Raw genomic sequence first — 19,725 nt, forward strand, 5'->3', positions numbered from 1 at the left:
ACAATTAAACAGTCATAGAAATAAACTTGCATTTTTAATTGCATTGTTTTTAAACGAGATAGATGCTTTAAAACTGCAAAAATAAACCACAGATTAAAGATCACCTGTTGAAAATCACTTTAACGTGATGAGGTAATTACTCCATCTTGTTTCCCAACAATTAAAAACAGCATGCAGTGTTTGTTTGGACTCAAGTCTGAGGAAATAAAACAAAATGCGTAAAATGTGAAGTGTAACAAGGACTGAGGCAGTGAGATGGACCACTTTCTGCGCCCACGCCAGCCAATGCTCCTCCACTCACACACACACACATATATAGACACAGACACACACACACACGCAGGCACCGCACCACCCTCTGTGGCTTGTGCGTAATAGGGTTTGGCACAAGAGTGCGCACCACGTAAACAAAAGCACATTGTCGGTGTCACTGGCAGCCAGTCTGCGAGCCCGGGGAGTGGGTGAAGTGAGCAGTTATTTCCTTCGCTCTCTCCAGACTCAGAAGCGGATCTTTCTGGTCGCAGCTGAAGCTCCAGCAGCACATCCGCACGCAACAGTAGAGAGAAGAAAAAAAAAAAGAGCAACAGTAGGAAATGGGATTACTTAGCGTCGAGCTCCTGCGCCGGACGGACGTCTGAGGTACGGGATATTCTGTGTTTCTCTGCGAGTTTAGTTGCGTTTATGTCACCGTGGAGATTGTAAATGATCGCCTGTTGCTTTTGTTCCACGCCAGGGAAAGTCTAGAGGAGGATAACACTTTGTGGAAAAGACTTAAAGGTACATTTCTGACCACTATGCATCCTAGTGCGCATTTGCAACAAGTGTGCACAATCAATTTGTGTTTTTAACTAAATTAAAACCACATTGTCTATATTTTTTCACGCGTATTACTCCAGTTTCTCATGTATTTCCTTTCCCACTTTGTACTTCTTCAGAGGCCATGCCGTGCGTCCAGACCCAGTGCGGCTCCTCTCCTCAAGGAGCCAGCCCAGCCTCTCAGGGCGCCGCCGGCGGAGAGCGCACCTGCGACTTCCTCACCCCGGAGTTCGTCAAGTTCAGCATGGACCTCACCAACAGCGAAATCTCCGCCGCAGCTTCGGGCCCCAGCTTCGGACCCTTGGCGGACACGTACGGCTCCGGCTACGACGTCAAGCCCCCCTGTCTCTTCCAGGTGCCGGTTCAGGGGGAGCTGCCGTGCGTCAAGGTGGAGGACGCGCACGGGTGTCCGCGGTATCAACCCAGTCACCAGCACCACCAGTCAGAGGAGCTGCTCTCTCCTGCCAGCTCCGTTTACTACTACCGCTCTCCATCACCGCTGCACACATCAATCACGTCCAACTTCCAGACTCCACCGGGACACATATGGGAGGACTCGGGCTCGCTGTACAGTTTTCGACATGACTATTTGGCGGCGGCGGCGGCGCACAGGAAAAGCGGGCTCTCCAGATTCTCTCTGTTCTCCTTAAAGCATGCGCAGCACAGCGGCCAGAGCTTGTCCGCGTGCCAGATGAAATTTGACGGATCCCTCCACGTGTCCATGAACCTGGACGCCGCGGGGGGAGCGCACCAGCCGCTGGACAGCCCCACAGTTTTGAGCAAAGCGCCCGCGGTGGGGTTCCCTCACCCTCTCCAGCTCGCCCACGGCCACCACCACTTTATGGAGTACCAGTCTTCTTCGGGCTCCAGCCGGGGACCGCTGAGCTCGGAGGGGCTGTGCGCGGTGTGCGGGGACAACGCAGCGTGCCAGCACTACGGGGTGCGCACCTGCGAGGGCTGCAAGGGGTTCTTCAAGGTTTGCAACTTTATTTAAAGACGCGCTTTCATCTGGGTCGCTTTCAAACAGCGAGGAACATTTATGTGAACTTTTATTTCCAGAAAACTACAAAATGTTTTGCTCATTTTAGTTTCCAATTATATAAAAATCCCAGAGGGACTCATGAGTGGCCTTCTAAATGTGGTCATTACACTCCAGGTGCACGTTTTGATCTCAGCGTCCTGTATGAAAATGACCACCGACGTGCCGTGAATAAAAACTCCACCCTTCCCTCTCCATCCATCTCTAAGAAGGAGATTCCCGGGGGCTATTCTCCAAATTATGAATGACCACGACCCTGTATTTACCCAGACTGCCCCTGTCCGCCTGCTGAATGCCTTACACTGTCTCAGATGGCCCACAGGAGCAGGAGTGCTGCTGCTCATTTCTGAAAGGACAATTTAAAGCTTTACTGAAATGGCTCCAGAAATTAATAATAAAAAATAAGTTTCTTTACCTTTAACAGTTCTTTCTAGGAGTAATCTCTATTATTGTTGCTCCATAAAGCTCTTTAAGGAGATCTACATATTGTTTTTTGAGATAATAATGGATGTTTTGGGTGTAACTAACTGGATAACATAATTTTCGTTCTTCTCTTGTGCAGCGGACGGTGCAAAAAAATGCCAGGTACGTGTGTCTGGCTGCAAAAAGCTGCCCCGTGGACAAACGCAGGAGGAACCGGTGCCAGTACTGTCGCTTCCAGAAGTGCCTCACAGTGGGGATGGTCAAAGAAGGTAAACTAATCCACCTTTTTGTGTTATTTATATATATATACGTGGAGGCTAAGTGTTCTCTGCACGCTCTCTAGTGGTGAGGACGGACGGTCTGAAAGGTCGAAGGGGTCGCCTGCCGTCCAAACCCAGGGCTCTCCCGGACTTGTCTTCGCCTGGAAGCAGCGGCAGCAGCAGCGGCGGCCTCCTGAGCGCCCTCATCAGGGCCCACGTGGAGTCGAACCCTCCGCCCTCTCGCCTGGACTACTCCAAAGTAAGCAAGGGGTCAACACGGTTCCTGAATGATTGACGCCTGAACAGAGCTGTAACTGACCCCCCCTCCTCCTTCACCTGTAGTTCAAGGAGAGCCCAGGGAGTCCGCCGGGAGACGACGCTCAGCACGTCCGCCAGTTTTACGACCTCCTGACCAGATCGATGGAGGTCATCCGGGGTTGGGCGCAGAAGATCCCTGGCTTCACCTCCCTGCCTAGGCACGACCAAGACCTCCTCTTCTACTCAGCCTTCCTGGAGCTCTTTGTTTTAAGACTATCGTACAGGTAAAGAACTCCTCTTCAGACATGACACTGATGCTTTCTGCACCAAGATAGATCTAGATAAACATCTGGAAAGGTTTCAGAGAAGTCCTGGATTGAGATTCATTCCTGTGTCTGATATCGACTGCATCCACAAGCCCTCGGACAAATTTCTCTGCACCTGTTCATCAGCTTTACACTTTTTTTTTTTAAACACAAGGTATTTCATAACGTTTCAGGTCTAACCCGGAGGAAGGGAAGCTGATCTTCTGCGACGGCTCGGTGTGGCATCGGCTCCAGTGCCTGCGGGGCTTCGGGGAGTGGATCGACAGCATCGTCGAGTTCTCGGCCAACCTGCAGCGGATGAACCTGGACGTCTCCACCTTCTCCTGCATCTGCACCCTGGCCCTGGTCACTGGTGAGACAGCCACAGACATTTATTTTTTTGTTGCATTAGTTAGCTAAATGTAATAGCTACCTGGTTAAGCTTAAAGGAAAAGGGTTGCATGAGGGTTTACCTACAAATACTAGATCTTTAACAAATAATTATACAAAAAATGTAATAAAATAAGCTAAATTCTGGTTGTTTTAAACCTTAACTTAGGCTAATTAGCTAAAAATATGGCTTTACGGAAGGGGAAAATCTTGCACAATGGATTAAAGAAGGTTTAATTAAGTAAAATGTGCACTTATATACATATACATAAGGTAAATTTAATGTATAATTTGTTTATTACTGTAAATCCCCCTGTAGCTTAAATAGTCTGTTGTGCCCTGTGTGTTTTTCCTCGGTGGACCTGCAGAGCGCCACGGGCTGAAGGAGCCCAAGAGAGTGGAGGAGCTGCAGAACAGCGTGGTCAGGTGCATGAAGGAAGGCGGCACGGGCGCAGACCCCTCCGCCGCCGCCGCCGTCGTCTCCACCTGCTGGTCCAACCACCTGTCCAGACTCCTGGAGAAGCTGCCCGAGCTGCGCACTCTGTGCATCCAAGGCCTGCAGAGGATTTTCTATTTGAAGCTGGAGGACCTGGTGCCGCCGCCTGCAATAATAGATAAGTTATTCCTGGACACGTTGCCGTTTTAGAGACACGAGAGGACGAGCATCGCTTCCTGACAATTTGGCCTCTTTTCATTGCATAAAAAAAAAAAAGACTTTGAACAATGCTAACAAGCGAAAGAAGAGGTGGTTTACATTTACCTGTGCATCCTGAATATAAGAGACTGAAGCATGCTTTCAGAACGGAAGAGGATCGACTTAACTCCTTGAGCTGCCTGAAAATGAAGGAGTGTAAATGAAGACACCTCCTCCTCCTCCTCCTCCTCCTCCTCCTCCTCCTCCTCCTCCTCGTTTAGGAGCGTTTTGATACGAGACATGGCGTCGTTTAGGTTCCTTCTGACATATATTAGTGATTAATGATATTCAGTAGACTCTCCCATGGTCTGTTGTGTTCTCAGCTGTCACTGTCCATGTTTTAACAAATAAATGATTATTTAAATGAAGACGCTGCTGCTGGACCTTTTTGTTTTATTTCATTTTTGGCTTTACTTTCCAAAAGAAGGCTGCATAAACTTTAATTTAATGCATCTATATATGACTAATGTAGGTGTTTTATTCGTGCATGTTCATAGAAAATAATACAAGAGACTATGAAACAATTACAAACAAATTTTTGCAGGTTTTGCAGCTTTCTAAATGTCATTTTAATTAGTAATAAGTATTTTTTTTAAGGAAAGAAGAGGTGCATATGTACGTAAAGGTCAAAGGTGACAAATTTCACGCAGATTCTTCCGAGTCACGAAGATAGAAGCAAAAAAAAAAAAAAAGTGTGTGTGTGTGTGTTTAATGGCCGTTGGCTACCTGACATTTCTGCAGCCCTTCGGTGAGACCTGGCATTAAAGGAGTCGTCTTCTGCCGCCGTTAGCAGAGATAAAGGCCCTGAATTCATCACCTGCAACGAGAGCAGCCACACAGACAAAACGCATGAACGCACTCGTGTCGCACGCGAAACCTTTGACCTCCTGTTTCCCCAAAAGCTTGAAAACACGCTTAAAATTCAAACCCACCCAGAAAAAACATTATATTTAAAAGGTTAAAAGTCCTTAACGAACCCTTAACACTACAGCCTGAGTTGGAGATATTTAAATGATCAGAAATCACCCCGGCCTCATCCGCGACTCGTTTTCTCTTCGACCGGGGCGGATAATAATCGATTTCTCGCCGCGAAAAGGCTCCTGTATGGAATAAATAGGACGACGCTCCCGAGGAGGTTTTAATAGGCGCAAAGATCAATACCAGAGGCCGCTGAGCGCCCCGGCGTGGGGGCCGGAGATAGAAATGAATCGATGGCGGTATCTGAGAAACGTCCAATTTATTCTGATGATGATAGTGATTGACGGCTGTAGGGAGCATAATAGAATATCAGATAGTTCCAGATTAATAAATATGGATGCTGAGAGACTCCACAGGAGCATTATAGGAATATTAGCCTATAGGATTCTATTAATCCACACATACAGTGATTTAAAAACAAAGCAGCTACGCGTTTAAAGTCTTAAACGATGTGTTCAGGGACAGTTTTCAGTGTTGGAAGCACTTTTGAGTCCAGTGACTTGATCGTAACAGATATTTGGCGAGGCCTCCACAGATCCCCGACATCAAACCCATCCTTCAAACTGACTCTTAACCCGTCGACCACGTCAGGTTCTTATAATAACGTTAGTGAAGACGCTTTTTAAAACGCAGGTGAGTGAGGACAGACCTGACTGACCCAACATCCAGCAGTAAAGGGTTGTTTCTGGGGCGTCCTGAAGCCTCGGGGCAGGTTGTGGCCACACACACACACACACAGCGAAGTGTCAACTATTTCATCTGGAGAGCATGATTTGTGGAGTTTATTTTTTTTTTTTGCGGTCTGAGGCTCTGACCGCAGACTTTGATCTCTGCATCCATCCAGCTTCAATACAGCTTAAGCCTTATCGCTGCCAGCCCAGAGACCGCCAGCTTCAAGACGGATTTGCAGGCGGGGGACCCCCCGGTTACTTTCAACATGTAATCCATTGCAGATTATTACAGATTACGGATCAGATGCTTTCGATAGCGGTCGTAATTATAAATCATCCCGACTCCTCTCGGGGCGTGCATCGACAGAAGCTGAAGTGAATTGTTTTCAGTCTTTTGAGCTCGACTCAACAGGTCAACCAGACGATCGATTAACTATTCCTCAAATGTGAAAAATAGTCGTTAAAACTAGATGACGCACTCAATACTGCTGCTGTTTTGCGACTAAGGCGGATTAGGATTTGATGCTTATATTTTTTTTATCTTCGAAAACGTATAACACTTGATTTTTAAAGCCTCAAGAACAAAGCCGCATATCCCCGTCAGAGCGCGAAACACTCGAAACCGACTCTTTGTTTGGGAAAGCAATCAGTGGATTCTGTAATAAACAGATTTGTCTGGATGAAGAGTCCACTTAGCAACTCTTTGGCTAAATCTCCCCATCAGCGAAACAACTATAGACAATAATAATTGGAAGGGATTAGAGTTCCTTAATTTCCGAGGGCAGATCCCTCAGGGAACACGTCTCGGTTACAACAGGAATTAGCATTCTTTGCTTGCGGGACAGTTTATACACTTGAATCAGAGGATTGGATTATTTTCCACAGGCAAAGGGCAGAATACACACAGAGGATCCCAAGTGGTGATCCAACACCTGAAATATCCCACTTCAGCTTTTTTTTTTTTAACCCCAATCCAGAGCTAATTTATTAACAGGGATTTGGGAAAAGTGCGTTGGAAGATTTACCACAAAACAACCTCCTTTAGCTGCTCAGCTTCTACTGGGAATACACGTTTAGTTTGAGCAAAATTTACCTCAAACAACTTTTGTTTGAGGTAAATTGAGAGCTGAATGCTAACATGCTAATCCTGCAGCTTTGTAGCAGGCGCTGCAGATTTACTATGTTCACCGGCCTATTTTAGCATGCTAATGTTTGCTAACCAGCTAATCTGAGGCTAATGGGAATGCAACATCGGCACAGTGATACAGATTTATTTCTTGTAATGCATATTTAGCTTGTCTGAAATTTACTTTTACATGAGCTACACTGCCACCCTCAGGTCCAGGGTTGCAAACATGTATGCAGTTATTAAACTAGAGGTATGCTAGCTAATATTTAGCTCACAACAGCCTGCTAACATTCAGGTATCACAGATTTTACTACGTTCATCTCCCTATTTTAGCATGCTAATGTTTACTAATCAGCTAATCTGAGGCTAGTGGGAATGCCACTCGGTTTGCAACTGATTGTATCGTAGTCAACTGCACAGTGATTGAGATTTATTTCTCAGAAGCAGCTATGCAGCTTCATCAGCTGCACAGTTTCAGTTGGCAATGCATACATCTCTGCAACTATCAAACCATGCTAGTAGTTCTGTGAGGCAATATTTAGAGCTAAGTGCTGAGGGCAGCCTGCTAGCATTCAGCTATCACAGATTTACTATGTTCACCAGCTTATTTTAGCATGCTAATGTTTGCTAACCAGCTAATCTGAGGCTAATGGGAGTGCCATTGATTTAGGAGATATTTGGTGACAATCAAAGCAAAGCTGCTGCTGTATTTTTGTCAGAGACTGACTTATTTGTGGTTACATTTATGTTGTTTACTGCATCAGATTTGTAAGCCGAATCATTTTACTAATAACAGTCTTATAAATAAAGCAATTAAAACTTAGATTTGGTGTTCAGGTCACGTCACAGCTCAAGACGCCGCGACGAGAACCTGTGCAGAGACGAGAGGGTAAGAAATAGTTTAAAAGTAATCTGCGGCGCTCCGAGGGGAGGAGGACGAAACACGGCACATGAAGAAGATCTCCACTATCCGCCAATCGAAAAATATCTCTCCTTTCAAAAAGGAGATGCTTGAGGGGGGAGGAGGGGGTGGCGGCGGTGGCGTTTGAAGGGGGAATGAGTGGTTGAGGAGGGGACTGGGGGGGTTTGTTTGGGGATTATGAGGACGTTTACATTCAGAGCTGAGGGCCTGGTGCGATGGGCTCAGGCCTCTGAAGGCTCCTGGATCAGCTCTGCATTCCTGTAAAGACTGATGGACAGGTGAGTTCTCTTCTTCTTCTTCTTCAATACCAAACTACATGACGCCTCGATGCAACATGTGGAAGGCATAAAACACATCTGGCCCTTCAACAAGTGTACTCTTTGAATAGTTTACGTCTAAACTTCCAGTTAACAAAGTAAACCCTAACAGATGTGACCAAATAATTTCTTATTAATAGAAAGACTGTAAAGAAACACAACCCTATTGGCTCTGGTGTTAAAGGATCTAAATGGTGATGGCTCCATCTAGTGGTCAAGACCTGAAACTGTCAACTTGTAGTTCCCCTCATGGTTTTCTTTCTTCTTCTTTTCTTTTCTTTTTTTAAATGCAACCAAACCACAGTTTTGGTTGCATTTATTTTAAGCTGCTTCATTTTGAAGAGTATTTTCTCCTACATTTCCCATAATGCAACATGCATTTCTTGTTAAATCAGCTCTGCGGTATTCAGATTTTTTTTTTTGATACGAGATGTTTGCATTCACAAATTTCCTCGCAGCACGGATTAGACCCACAGTGGAGTGGATTTATCAGGATTTTATATGTGCATAATTAAATTTTTACTGTTTAACAGCAAAGTTCTTCTTTTCTTTGACACTTCCTGTTTTCTTGGACTTACTTTAATGTAGTTGTTTTGCTTTTCGATGTAACATTCAATGCTCTTGCAGATTAATAAGTATCGTTTAACTACTTTGTGTACTTAATAGTAGTTTAATCTTAACTCTTTTTGTGGCAGCAGCTATACGGAAAGAACAGAAGGTGAAAAAATAAAGCTACCTTCTACTAGAGGATCTACTTTTACCCTTGAGTCCTTTTACTGTGGCAAGGCCAGACAGGAAGTCCTCACTGAACATGAGGATGTAGAAAGAACAAAGTTGCAGCTGTCGGTGGCTCCTCCTCCTCCTCCTCCTCTTCGTCCTCCTCCCCCTGTAGTAGCTATAAAAGTGAGTGCGTGTCCAACACTGATGGGACTTCACTCACAGAGATCTCATTATAGGTGCACTGTGAGAACCTGATCATTTAAACTACTACTTCTTCTTCAAAAAGACAATCAAAACAGCAAAATGGTGAGTATTCATTCATAGCTACTGTTATCGGTGATTACTGTTACTCCTCAGCTGTGGTAACATCCAAAGAAATGTGCATTTCCTGTTTGTGTCTTCATACATTCTTCACAAGTTCTCCAACAAGCCAGAGCTTTTGGGTATTGCCCCTGCTCTAGAGGCCCCCACACTGCTGCTGCGCCACATAAATCCCGGGCATGGAAAGCGTTTATATGTTTAGCCAATCAGTGGAAACACGCTCGCTCCAGCTCCGGGAGAGGTTAACCGCTTCCATATGGGGACTCACAGGAGCAGGAGGGCTTGCTTGCTTGTTTGCCCCGGCTGCCCGGGAATGCTGATGTGGCCTCCAGCAGACTGCTTTACATGCCTGTTTGAGCTGATAAGACGCTGATTTCACAGATTTTAAGGTCGTCTCTTTCTAAATATGTTTACCTCACAGAAATAGACCGGGAAATAAACTTATGTAGCCTGTGTGTAACGTGACAGGTCCAGCAGGAGTTAAGGACACTGACCTTTCCTCTTTTTGACTTTGTTCCGCCTTAACATGTGCGCAAACAAGGGTGTTGTAACAGTTGCAGGCCATCTGGAAACCCCAGACGGACTGGAGTGACTACTTAAAGAAGTGTTTTTTGAGGTGTTAACGGCATGAAAGGGGTTTCACAAATGGTTTTTGTGACACTTCCTGTCGAAGTGGAGGAGGTGTGAGAGTTTAGAGTTGCAGTTCCACCTTGAAAAGCTATTTTTTGTTCGGGTTAAGACGCAGATAAATAGCATCTTGTTGTCTCGTTTAGATTCTGGATTTACAGTTCGGGCGTGTCCCCCTGTGTGGCAACATTTCTCCATGTTATTTCCAGAATCCACTCTTAGCACAAAGCTCCCCAGTGTTTGCGCTCAAACGGTGAAACGCCAGCGTCACACGTGACGTCGTTTCAGACACAGGAAGCAGAGGGCCGCTCAGTTCCCTCCTTTTTGCCTGGAAGTGTGTGTTCTGGACTGAGTCAGTGTGCGGCATGTTTCGACAGACGCCCCCATGTTCCTCATATCCAGCCAACAGATGAAACTTTCTGGCTCAGGAAACAGTTCATGCCTCATACTAGTTTTGCAGCATGTGTCCTACTTACTGAAGGTTTTAGGAGCACTCTGCAGCATGCTGCGTGATATAATCTGCTGTCTGGGCGTCCTATCTGGTCATTGGTCTCTGCGGGTCGGGTGAATGACACTTCACTGAAAATAGCTGGCCGCCATATCCATACTTGGAAACACCCCTGCCGCTGTGACTCCTCCTCTGCTGCTCGTCGTGACGGGGGGTGGGTGAAGGGATCGAAATTCAAAATATGCTCGAAGCCAGGCTGAGAAAACTACATTCAGATGATGTTTGTGCGCCGTTGACGCTGTACATTGAGTTTTAAAGTGGCTCAACATCACCGTGAAACTGAACTATCACTATTTATTATCTCAAACATGAACCTTTTGTTATTTCAGCCAATCATTATCTACTATGAGCAAAAAACTTCAATCCTTTCCCTAAGTATTTCAACTGTTTATTAGCATTAGCTTAGCTGTGTTGACCGTTTACTTCCATCGATTTCAGCAGTTTACTTTTAACAGTTTTTAACTACTGACCTAGTTTTTCATCTTTTATGATGAACTAAGTATTACAGATGTTTATCCATTAGCATTAGGTTAGCAATATCGACCGTTTATTTCCATCAATTTCAGCAGTTTACTTTTAATGTTTTTTAACCGTTGACCTAGTCTGACCACTAATCTTTTATGATTAACAAAGTATTTCAGCCGCATACCTATTAGTGTTAGCTTAGCCGTGTTGACCGTTCACTTCCATCGATTTCAGCAGCTTACTTTTAACAGTTTTTAACTGCTGACCTAGTCTTTCATCTTTTATGATTAACAAAGTATTTCAGTTGCATATCGATTAGCAGTAGCTTAGCCATACTGACCGTTAACTTCCATCAATTTCAGCAGTTTAAACAGTTTTTAACTGCTGACCTACTATGACCAATAATTCACAAAGTATTTCAGCCGCATATCTATTAGTGTTAGCTTAGCCATGTTGACTGTTTACTTCCATTGATTTCAGCAGTTTACTTTAAACAGTTTTTAACTGCTGACCTATTATGACCAATAATTAAAGTATTCCAGCCGCATATCTATTGGTGTTAGCTTAGCCATGTTGACTGTTTACTTCCATTGATTTCAGCAGTTTACTTTTAACGGTTTTTAACTGCTGACCTAGTTTGAGTACTAATCTTTTACGATTAACAAAGTATTTCAGCCATTTATCTATTGGCATTTGCTTAGAAATATTGACTGTTTACTTCCATCAACTTCAGCAGTTTACCTTTCATTTCTTATCCATTTTATATTTAACTGTTGACTTTTAGCTAAATATTTCAGTGTTTTTATACTTTAATTTTATCTCTTAAAATAAACATCACCCTTAGTCAGTTTAACATAATGATGTCTTGTCTTGAATTAGGTTGCTGAGAAAAAAAAACAAAATGTTCCCAGTGAAACTATTTTATCTTTTATCTCTATTTTATCTCCTCAAAAGTCAAACATGCTTCTGTCAGCCTACTTCTTTAAAAGGGACGTGTTCGGCTGCATTGTTGGTGTTTCTTTAACAAAGACAAATCGTCCCGTCAGTTTTTGTAGGTTAAGAGTTCAAAGAGAGGCCGACTTTAAAAGAAATCACCAAAAACATAAATACATGACTTACTGACGACCCTTTAAAATTAGCTCAGCGACAGATGGCTGTGTTTTCCGTCCACGTTACCTTGCAAACATGTGTGTATTTATTACACAGCGTTTGGTTTACCTTAACTATGGTCTTGGCAGGTACGAGTGGTATTTTGACAGCGACGTATGACGTGTGCGCTCTCATATTTCCGCTGACAGCTGGCCTTTTGTTGACAGACCGTGCTAATGTGGACACTGTGGGGAAAAAAAACAAAGTCATAGATCAACAGAAATCAATGCCTTAATGCCACAGTTAGGGTTTATCATAAGCTCCTTGTCACGGATGCTTTTCTGCCTCTTTTTACTTGCCCTAGAAAGGCCAGTTAACAAATCTGGAAAGACCACGTTGCATGCTAAATGCTAAACTCCCCCAGGCACAACTCTGCTTTTACATGATCAGACCAAACTTGTTCCTGTCCTCTCCACGCCTGCACCCTCCACCCCCACCCACATCGTTTACAAGGGTAGAAATACCTCAGCAGGGTGTGGAAGCACTTTGGCCCCTGCAGACAGACACCCTGACAGGACTGTGTTAATCACCACTGCCTGTTTATGCAGATCACAGATTGCTCATTTGACGTGTCCCACTTTCGGGGACATCCGAAACAGTCTTTTGCCTAGTTTGTCGACACAGACTGGAAGTTCTTGCTCCACAGAAGTGAGGCTGCAGTGCGTTGTCATGTTGACGCCACCCAGGTCCTTCTCAGCATGTCAAGGCAGGTTTAAAAGCAAACATGTGGGCAATAAGAAAAATGGGCTGGCCTAGATGTGTCTTCAGACTCCCTTTTGGTTTGCACAACGAATCCATTGCTAATTCTGTAGCAGGAGAGTGATAAAAATAAATATGAGACATGAAATATATTTTTCTTCTCCCTTCTACAGCGCGAGTGTATCTCTATCCACGTTGGCCAGGCTGGTGTCCAGATGGGCAACACCTGCTGGGAGCTGTACTGCTTGGAGCACGGCATCCAGCCTGACGGCCACATGCCCACCAATAAGCCCTCCGGAGGCTACGACGACTCCTTCACCACCTTCTTCAGCGAGACCGGCACCGGGAAGTACGTCCCCAGAGCCATCTTCGTCGACCTGGAGCCCACTGTTATTGGTGAGGGTTTACTTTGAGCTTTGGGTCGAAACAGGAAGGAAGACAACCTGCTGTTTCACAGACTTGTTGACGACACGTCATACCTGGGAGCTAACGGTTAGGAGGCAAGGGCCTTTGTCAACAGCAAGGAGTGGTGTGTGGACACATTAAACCAGCTTTTCTGGTGAAGTAAATGACTAATTTAGATGAAAATAACGGCTGCAGTTTTGGCAAATCACGTTTCCTTCAAACTTTTTCAGATTAGGCTGATTAAAAAGCAAGCATGAATAAAACCCTTTAGTAACTAGTGAAAATAGAGCAGGATTTAGCTGCTAAAGAGCCAGATATTTCCCTCAGGAGTTGCAAATGAAGCAAATTCACAAATCATTTGTCAAACCGGTCTCTGCCGTCCATAGTGGCCAAATAAAACCACTTATTCCAAGTTTAAGGAGCATTTTAAAAGGTTTACTGAGAAAGAACCTATAAAGATAACCCTAGTGGATCATAACTTATGCAATCAAGTACTTTAGTACTTTATATGAATTCATATTCTAGTCCAAAGTTCATTGGAAGCACTTCAAGACTCAGCCAAATTTAAAGGGCTCACATTTCATAGCAGGTTGTAAATCTGCTTGTGACAACAAAGATTTAACTCATAAACACTGATGGATGCATGAAACCGATTTATATTTTAGAGTTTGCCAACTTGCAGTTAATGTTATTAGTTGCATTAGTTGCGATGACCTTTTTTCTGTCAAACTCCAAAACTTCATCACCAACTATTAGACACTAGCTCTAATTAACTTCTAGCTGATTCTCAGTATAAATCTGTATTAACCTGTTGCTATGTCTCATCTCTATCCTACAGATGAAGTTCGTACAGGAACCTACCGCCAGCTCTTCCACCCAGAGCAGCTGATCTCAGGGAAGGAGGATGCCGCCAACAACTACGCCCGTGGCCATTACACCGTTGGAAAGGAGCACATCGACGCCGTCCTCGACAGGATCCGCAAACTGGTAATGAGGGCCGCGAGAAGGCCTGCAGAATAAGACAAAGATTCAAGCAGCAGCAACTCTTTTTGACGTTATCAAGTGTTAACCGTACCTTTCTCTTTCAGTCTGACCAGTGCACAGGACTCCAAGGTTTCCTGGTGTTTCATTCCTTCGGAGGAGGAACGGGCTCCGGTTTCACATCTCTGCTCATGGAGCGGCTCTCGGTAGACTTTGGTAAAAAGTCCAAGCTGGAGTTTGCCATCTACCCAGCTCCTCAGGTGTCCACCGCTGTGGTGGAGCCCTACAACTCCATCCTGACCACGCACACCACCCTGGAGCACTCCGACTGCGCCTTCATGGTGGACAACGAGGCCATCTACGACATCTGCCGCAGGAACCTGGACATCGAGCGCCCGTCTTACACCAACCTCAATCGCCTCATCAGCCAGATCGTCTCCTCCATCACCGCCTCCCTGCGCTTCGACGGAGCCCTGAACGTGGACCTGACGGAGTTCCAGACCAACCTGGTGCCCTACCCTCGCATCCACTTCCCTCTGGCCACCTACGCCCCAGTCATCTCCGCGGAGAAGGCCTACCACGAGCAGCTCACTGTGGCCGAAATAACCAACTCCTGCTTCGAGCCAGCCAACCAGATGGTGAAATGCGACCCTCGCCACGGCAAGTACATGGCCTGCTGCCTGCTGTACCGCGGCGACGTTGTGCCCAAAGACGTCAACGTGGCAATCAGCAACATCAAAACCAAGCGCACCATCCAGTTTGTGGACTGGTGTCCTACAGGTTTCAAGGTGGGCATCAACTACCAGCCCCCGACTGTGGTTCCTGGAGGAGACCTGGCTAAGGTGCAGCGGGCCGTGTGCATGCTGAGCAACACCACCGCCATCGCCGAGGCCTGGGCTCGACTGGACCACAAGTTTGACCTGATGTACGCCAAGAGGGCCTTCGTGCACTGGTACGTCGGAGAGGGGATGGAGGAGGGAGAGTTCTCAGAGGCCAGAGAGGACATGGCTGCCCTGGAGAAGGATTACGAAGAGGTCGGCATCGACTCGTTCGAGGAAGATGAAGAGGGGGAGGAGTATTAGAAATAGAAGACGGGTAACAGAGTTGTATTAAAGAAGCGTTTTCTTCATTTTTTATCTCATGATGAAATGACTGTAATCCAAGAGCCACGTGCAGTGGTGTGTAGTCGTCTATAATAAACACGGCAGGGCAGCAGTTCGGCCAAGCTCAACCCCACGGTGTTTGGTTTTATTGAAAAAGGACTCTCAAACGGGAGAGAACGCGTCTCTCCGTCTTCTTTTCTAATAAAACTGTTTACACCTACCGCATGTCCGTCTCTTGATGCAAACTTTTCTGAAGCGCTGTCATTTATTTCTGGTGAATGATGTACATTTATGGCTCTGATTTAGCTGATAGACTGTCTTGGCGCCAGTTGAGGATCTGTGCAGGTCAGCAGATGATTATCTTTAGTCATCTGAGGCCGTGTGGCTGATAAATAAACATGCATTTAATTCTAAAGTGGTTGAGAATGACAATCCAACGCCTTTAAATTAAAGTATGTCCACAAGAAAACATCTATAAGGTCGTCAACAACCAGGAACCAGAAGATGAGCTGTGGTGAGTTCACCACAAGATGGCAGCTTGGTGCCACTCAGAGAGGAGACGTTATTATTAATATAGACACTTAACATAAAGCTTAAAATATAAAGTGTAATTACCAAACACCAAAGTCTTCATTTCTTATTTTTAAAGGCTAAATGTTTAAGGAACAACATGTGCAGTTTATTTCATTATTATTCTAATTATTAGTCATTATCCGACTCTGATTCATCAACAGCAATAAAATATTTAACATTTTACAGCATTATCACGACGTCTACATCGTGTATATTTATCCCCTGGCTGCTTTTGTTCTAAACTTGCCAAAGACGAACAGTAAAAATACAATTTCCTCCTTTATAATCTTTCTGCAGAGCCACCAGAGACGAACTTATTTCCCCGTTCAGGTCTTAACTCAGAGTTTTCTGAAGTTCCTGCTGCAGCTTTTCCTCCTTCCTCGGCGGACGAGGCCTTCATATCGCCTCTGTAATTGCTTTGATGTAATTACGGTTCACTCTGAGCGGAGTCTAGGCAGCGTGGACAGGAGGGGATTTATAAAGGTCACGAAGGACGGAGAGGAAAGATAAATGTTCTTTTCTCTTATATTTCATAAGCCTGAGCCGCGGCGCTGTACACTTTTTTACTGTTTCTGTTCTCTCAACATGACGGCGAGGCTTAAATCAAATCTGTCAGTGTTGAAAGCTGCCGCACAAACACACCTACTCAATATGACAAAAGGAAATGAAAAGGTGCTGATATGAATGTACCACCGCAGCGGGGTCGGGACACACCGCAGCCTGGCCGCGCAACAGACGGATGAATGAGTCAAGAAGCTGATCATATAAAGTAACGTACTACAAGTCGACCCCTTTGAGGAGTCTGAGCAGCTGCGAGGATTAAAACGGCTCAAGTGAATTTAAATATACAGACACTTTAGCAAACAACTGGGGCTTTAGTTGAATACATCCAAGAAGTTTCAGTTTCAGGAGAAATGTCCTTTTGTTTTCAGTGCCGTGCCCCTTTTCTAGCCTGAACCACAGACTCTTTATCAAAGATGCACTGACGGGACAGCTCCACAGGACTGAGGTCAAATTACGGCCTTGGACCGGTGACGTCTTTTGCAACCTCTGTCTGTGCAGAAATGACGAAGGGAAGGCAGGATGTGGTGTCAAGGTCCCAGCTCCTGCCAGGAAGAAGCATCTATGGAGGATACGTAGCTGATTCTTACGGATAACAGCTGACGTCAGCGAAGGTTGTCTGGACTAAAATGCTGCACTTGAACGCACCACGACTACTACAGTCAAGGATCAGATGAAAGGAAGGAGCTCTACATACCAGCAGGCGTCTGGAGTAAAAAGGGAAACAGGAAGAGCGGCCGTTAGCTAAAGGTCCAGCTGACTTTACTGCTGCAGGTTAAACCAGATGGTTTGTTTTCAACTCTGTTGTCATTTAAAACGAACGAACACAGTGTAGATTTAATGTTAAAGGCTCTCCTAAAGCTTCATTTTTGTTGGACTGTAACAGGAAAAACAAACATTTACATGGACCTACTTGGTGAGAGGAAGGGAGGAAGGGAGGAAGGGAGGGGAATGAAGCTGATTGGGAACAGGTGATGACTTAGAGGGGGGGGGAGACACTGAGGACACCTCCAGGACAGGGATGGACTGACAGGCTCTGAAATGACACATGAAAACGATGGAAGTGACATTAAAAGACAAAAATGTTCCAGTGAAGGAGCAAGAAATCACCAACGTGAGACCATACATACCTTGTTCATTGCTCTTTAATATTAAAATAGCCAAATTAATAAAAAAAAAGAAATACAAGAAGCTTCTTTTCTTTTTTGTCTCCCACCCACCCCTCTCAAAAAAAATGAAGTCACATTAGAAACCCCACAGCCACACACCGTTTCATTAAGCCCAACTAAAACACTGGTGTTTGTATGAGAAGCAGACACACATGGCTACGCACAGAGCAGCCGCCACGTTTCATCTTTGTATGAATTAGAGAGAGAGAGAGAGGCCGGATTCCTGGGCTGGTGAGGCGGTTGTCACGGCAACCACCTGCTTCAGCCACGCACCTGGGCGACTGCCGCTCCTGCCACCGCCACTGCAGCATCACTGTTTACTCGCCGTGGCTTTAATTCTCTGGTGAAACTCCTCCTCCTCCTCCTCCTCCTCGACGCTCATCATCAGCCGTGATTGATGCGCGCAGCCTCCGGTAACACCCCGTAATCACGGCGAGGAGCGCCTCTCGGCAGCCGTCACGACGCTTCTGACTGACGCCTTTTACTGCACTGGTCTACAAATAAAAAAAAAAAAAAGCTACGACCTGGGAGCGTTGCTGAGGAATGTGACTTTAAGCGGCGGGAAATTGAGCAAACCTGTCTGCACAGGTGCACCAGGACAAATCAGCGCTTCTGACGTCTCAGTCTCGTATGGATAAACAAAAAAATCTGTGCTTTTATAATAAACACTGGTACAGACAAGCAGACGGATCCTACGACGTCAAGTACTGTACATCTACTGCTGCCTAAGAGCTGGATGAAACAATGGGAAATATAAAGTATAAAAGTCGATATGAACACACAACGAGACTGATCAGGCTCGACAAACAAGTTTATGTTTCAATGCTTCCGTCTCCGGCTTTAGGATTTACTTAAATTTTAAACAACTAATCATCCATTTCTTTTTTAAAAATCATTAAAAAGAAGAAAAGGGACCTGGAAGTAGAAGCAGTACTATTCGTAAGATACTACAATACCCACAATACACCGGGGGACAGGCTTAGATGTCTCCACAGCTGTTGATCTCCATTTCTACCCTGCTATTAGACACTCACTTTGCAGAATTTTAAGTCGTGTGACTGGATGTTTCTTGCTGAAATGCATCTTGGGAAACGTAGTTTTATGTGTTGTGCTGTGGCTGAGAAGCTAATTAGCAACCTAGCCTTGAAATCCTTCAGCAGGAAAGCTGATGGACATAGCTGTGGAGTGCCCCAGTGAATTAAAGCAAAGACTGCAGACATGAAATCCAAATATATATAAAAAATATGTACATGAAATTAAGATAAACCATATTTAGTTTCAACGAGAAACAGGCAATAACACTCCCGGTGATAACAGGTGAACTCGGCCTCATGATACTGGACATTACTGAACTGTAGGCGCTTAACTCTACGATACAAACTAGTCTGATATGTGAAGAAGAAGCTTGTTTCGTCCATCAAACGTTGTGCAACAGGTATAAAACACAAACACACACTCTGTCTACCAGGGGGCACACACACACACACACACGCGCGCGCACACACACGGTGATAACATCCCTCCTCTCACTCGTCGTCCCGTTGCTGGTCGAGTAGCAACGACGTGTCGACCAGACACGCTCCGAAGTATCCTATTAGGGAGTGAGTCAGCTGAATCCGGCTGCGTGTTGACAGGAAGTGGCCTTCGTCTGGGTAGATCTGCCCCAGAAAACAGAAAGAGAGAGAATTTCAAGGCCACATTTCCCAAAGATTGTCATTTGTATTTGAGGGAATCTGTAATTTACTGCTAGAGAGTTATCCTGTATAATCTCTGGTTAGCTTAGCCGCGTTATTTTAGCATACCGGCTGGGAATAAAGAAAAAGAGCTGTTTCTGTTTAAACCAAACGAAGCTTTAACTCCGTCTAAAATACAGAAAGTATATGTATTTATACCGTATCTGTTTAAATTGTACAAAACGATATGGCAGGCTAAGCTATGCTAAGCTAATTGCTAAAGCTAAACCTCGCCTTAGTATAAAACAAACCGGCTAATTGTTAGTATCAATATCTCATTTGTTAAAGTCATACTTAAATTGAAGCGTAAAAATAAGAAAATAAGCTGTAGCCAGGCTAAGCTATGCTAAGCTAATTGCTAAAGCTAAACCTCGTCTAAGTATATAAAAAAAAAAACGGCTAATTGTTAGTACTAATATCTCATTTGTAAAAGTTATACTTAAATTGAAGTTGTAGCCAGGCTGAGCTATGCTAAGCTAACTGCTAAAGCTAATTATTGTGGAGAAACG

At 44.9% G+C, this 19,725-nt stretch overlaps 3 protein-coding genes across 3 annotated transcripts in view; 2 read left to right on the forward strand and 1 right to left on the reverse strand.

The window, feature by feature from the left end:
- Positions 1 to 940: 940 nt before the first annotated feature.
- On the forward strand, positions 941 to 4,137 carry LOC311509058 (nuclear receptor subfamily 4 group A member 2-like; the record flags this gene model as incomplete). Its single annotated transcript, XM_084574098.1, has 6 exons — positions 941 to 1,792; positions 2,418 to 2,547; positions 2,622 to 2,797; positions 2,881 to 3,080; positions 3,296 to 3,474; positions 3,860 to 4,137. The coding sequence occupies 6 exons, from the start codon at positions 941 to 943 to the stop codon at positions 4,135 to 4,137; spliced, it is 1,815 nt and encodes a 604-aa protein (XP_084430224.1).
- A 4,979-nt stretch (positions 4,138 to 9,116) lies between these two features.
- Positions 9,117 to 15,400, forward strand: LOC311509139 (tubulin alpha-1C chain-like). The gene is made up of 4 exons (XM_084574203.1): positions 9,117 to 9,228; positions 12,865 to 13,087; positions 13,935 to 14,083; positions 14,185 to 15,400. Exons 1-4 carry the CDS (start codon positions 9,226 to 9,228, stop codon positions 15,157 to 15,159), a joined length of 1,350 nt encoding a protein of 449 aa, XP_084430329.1. The 5' UTR covers positions 9,117 to 9,225; the 3' UTR covers positions 15,160 to 15,400.
- Positions 15,401 to 17,744: 2,344 nt separating this feature from the next.
- The window catches only part of LOC311509188 (inactive dipeptidyl peptidase 10-like), a 41,946-nt gene continuing 39,965 nt past the window's right edge, over positions 17,745 to 19,725 (reverse strand). The window contains exon 27 of the mRNA XM_084574271.1: positions 17,745 to 19,141. Within this exon, the coding sequence (XP_084430397.1) occupies positions 19,010 to 19,141 (132 nt within the window). The 3' untranslated portion in view covers positions 17,745 to 19,009. The remainder of the gene's footprint in view (positions 19,142 to 19,725) is intronic.

Source organism: Chelon labrosus (assembly GCF_963514085.1).
Source record: "Chelon labrosus genome assembly, chromosome: 24".
Classification (NCBI taxonomy): domain Eukaryota; kingdom Metazoa; phylum Chordata; class Actinopteri; order Mugiliformes; family Mugilidae; genus Chelon; species Chelon labrosus.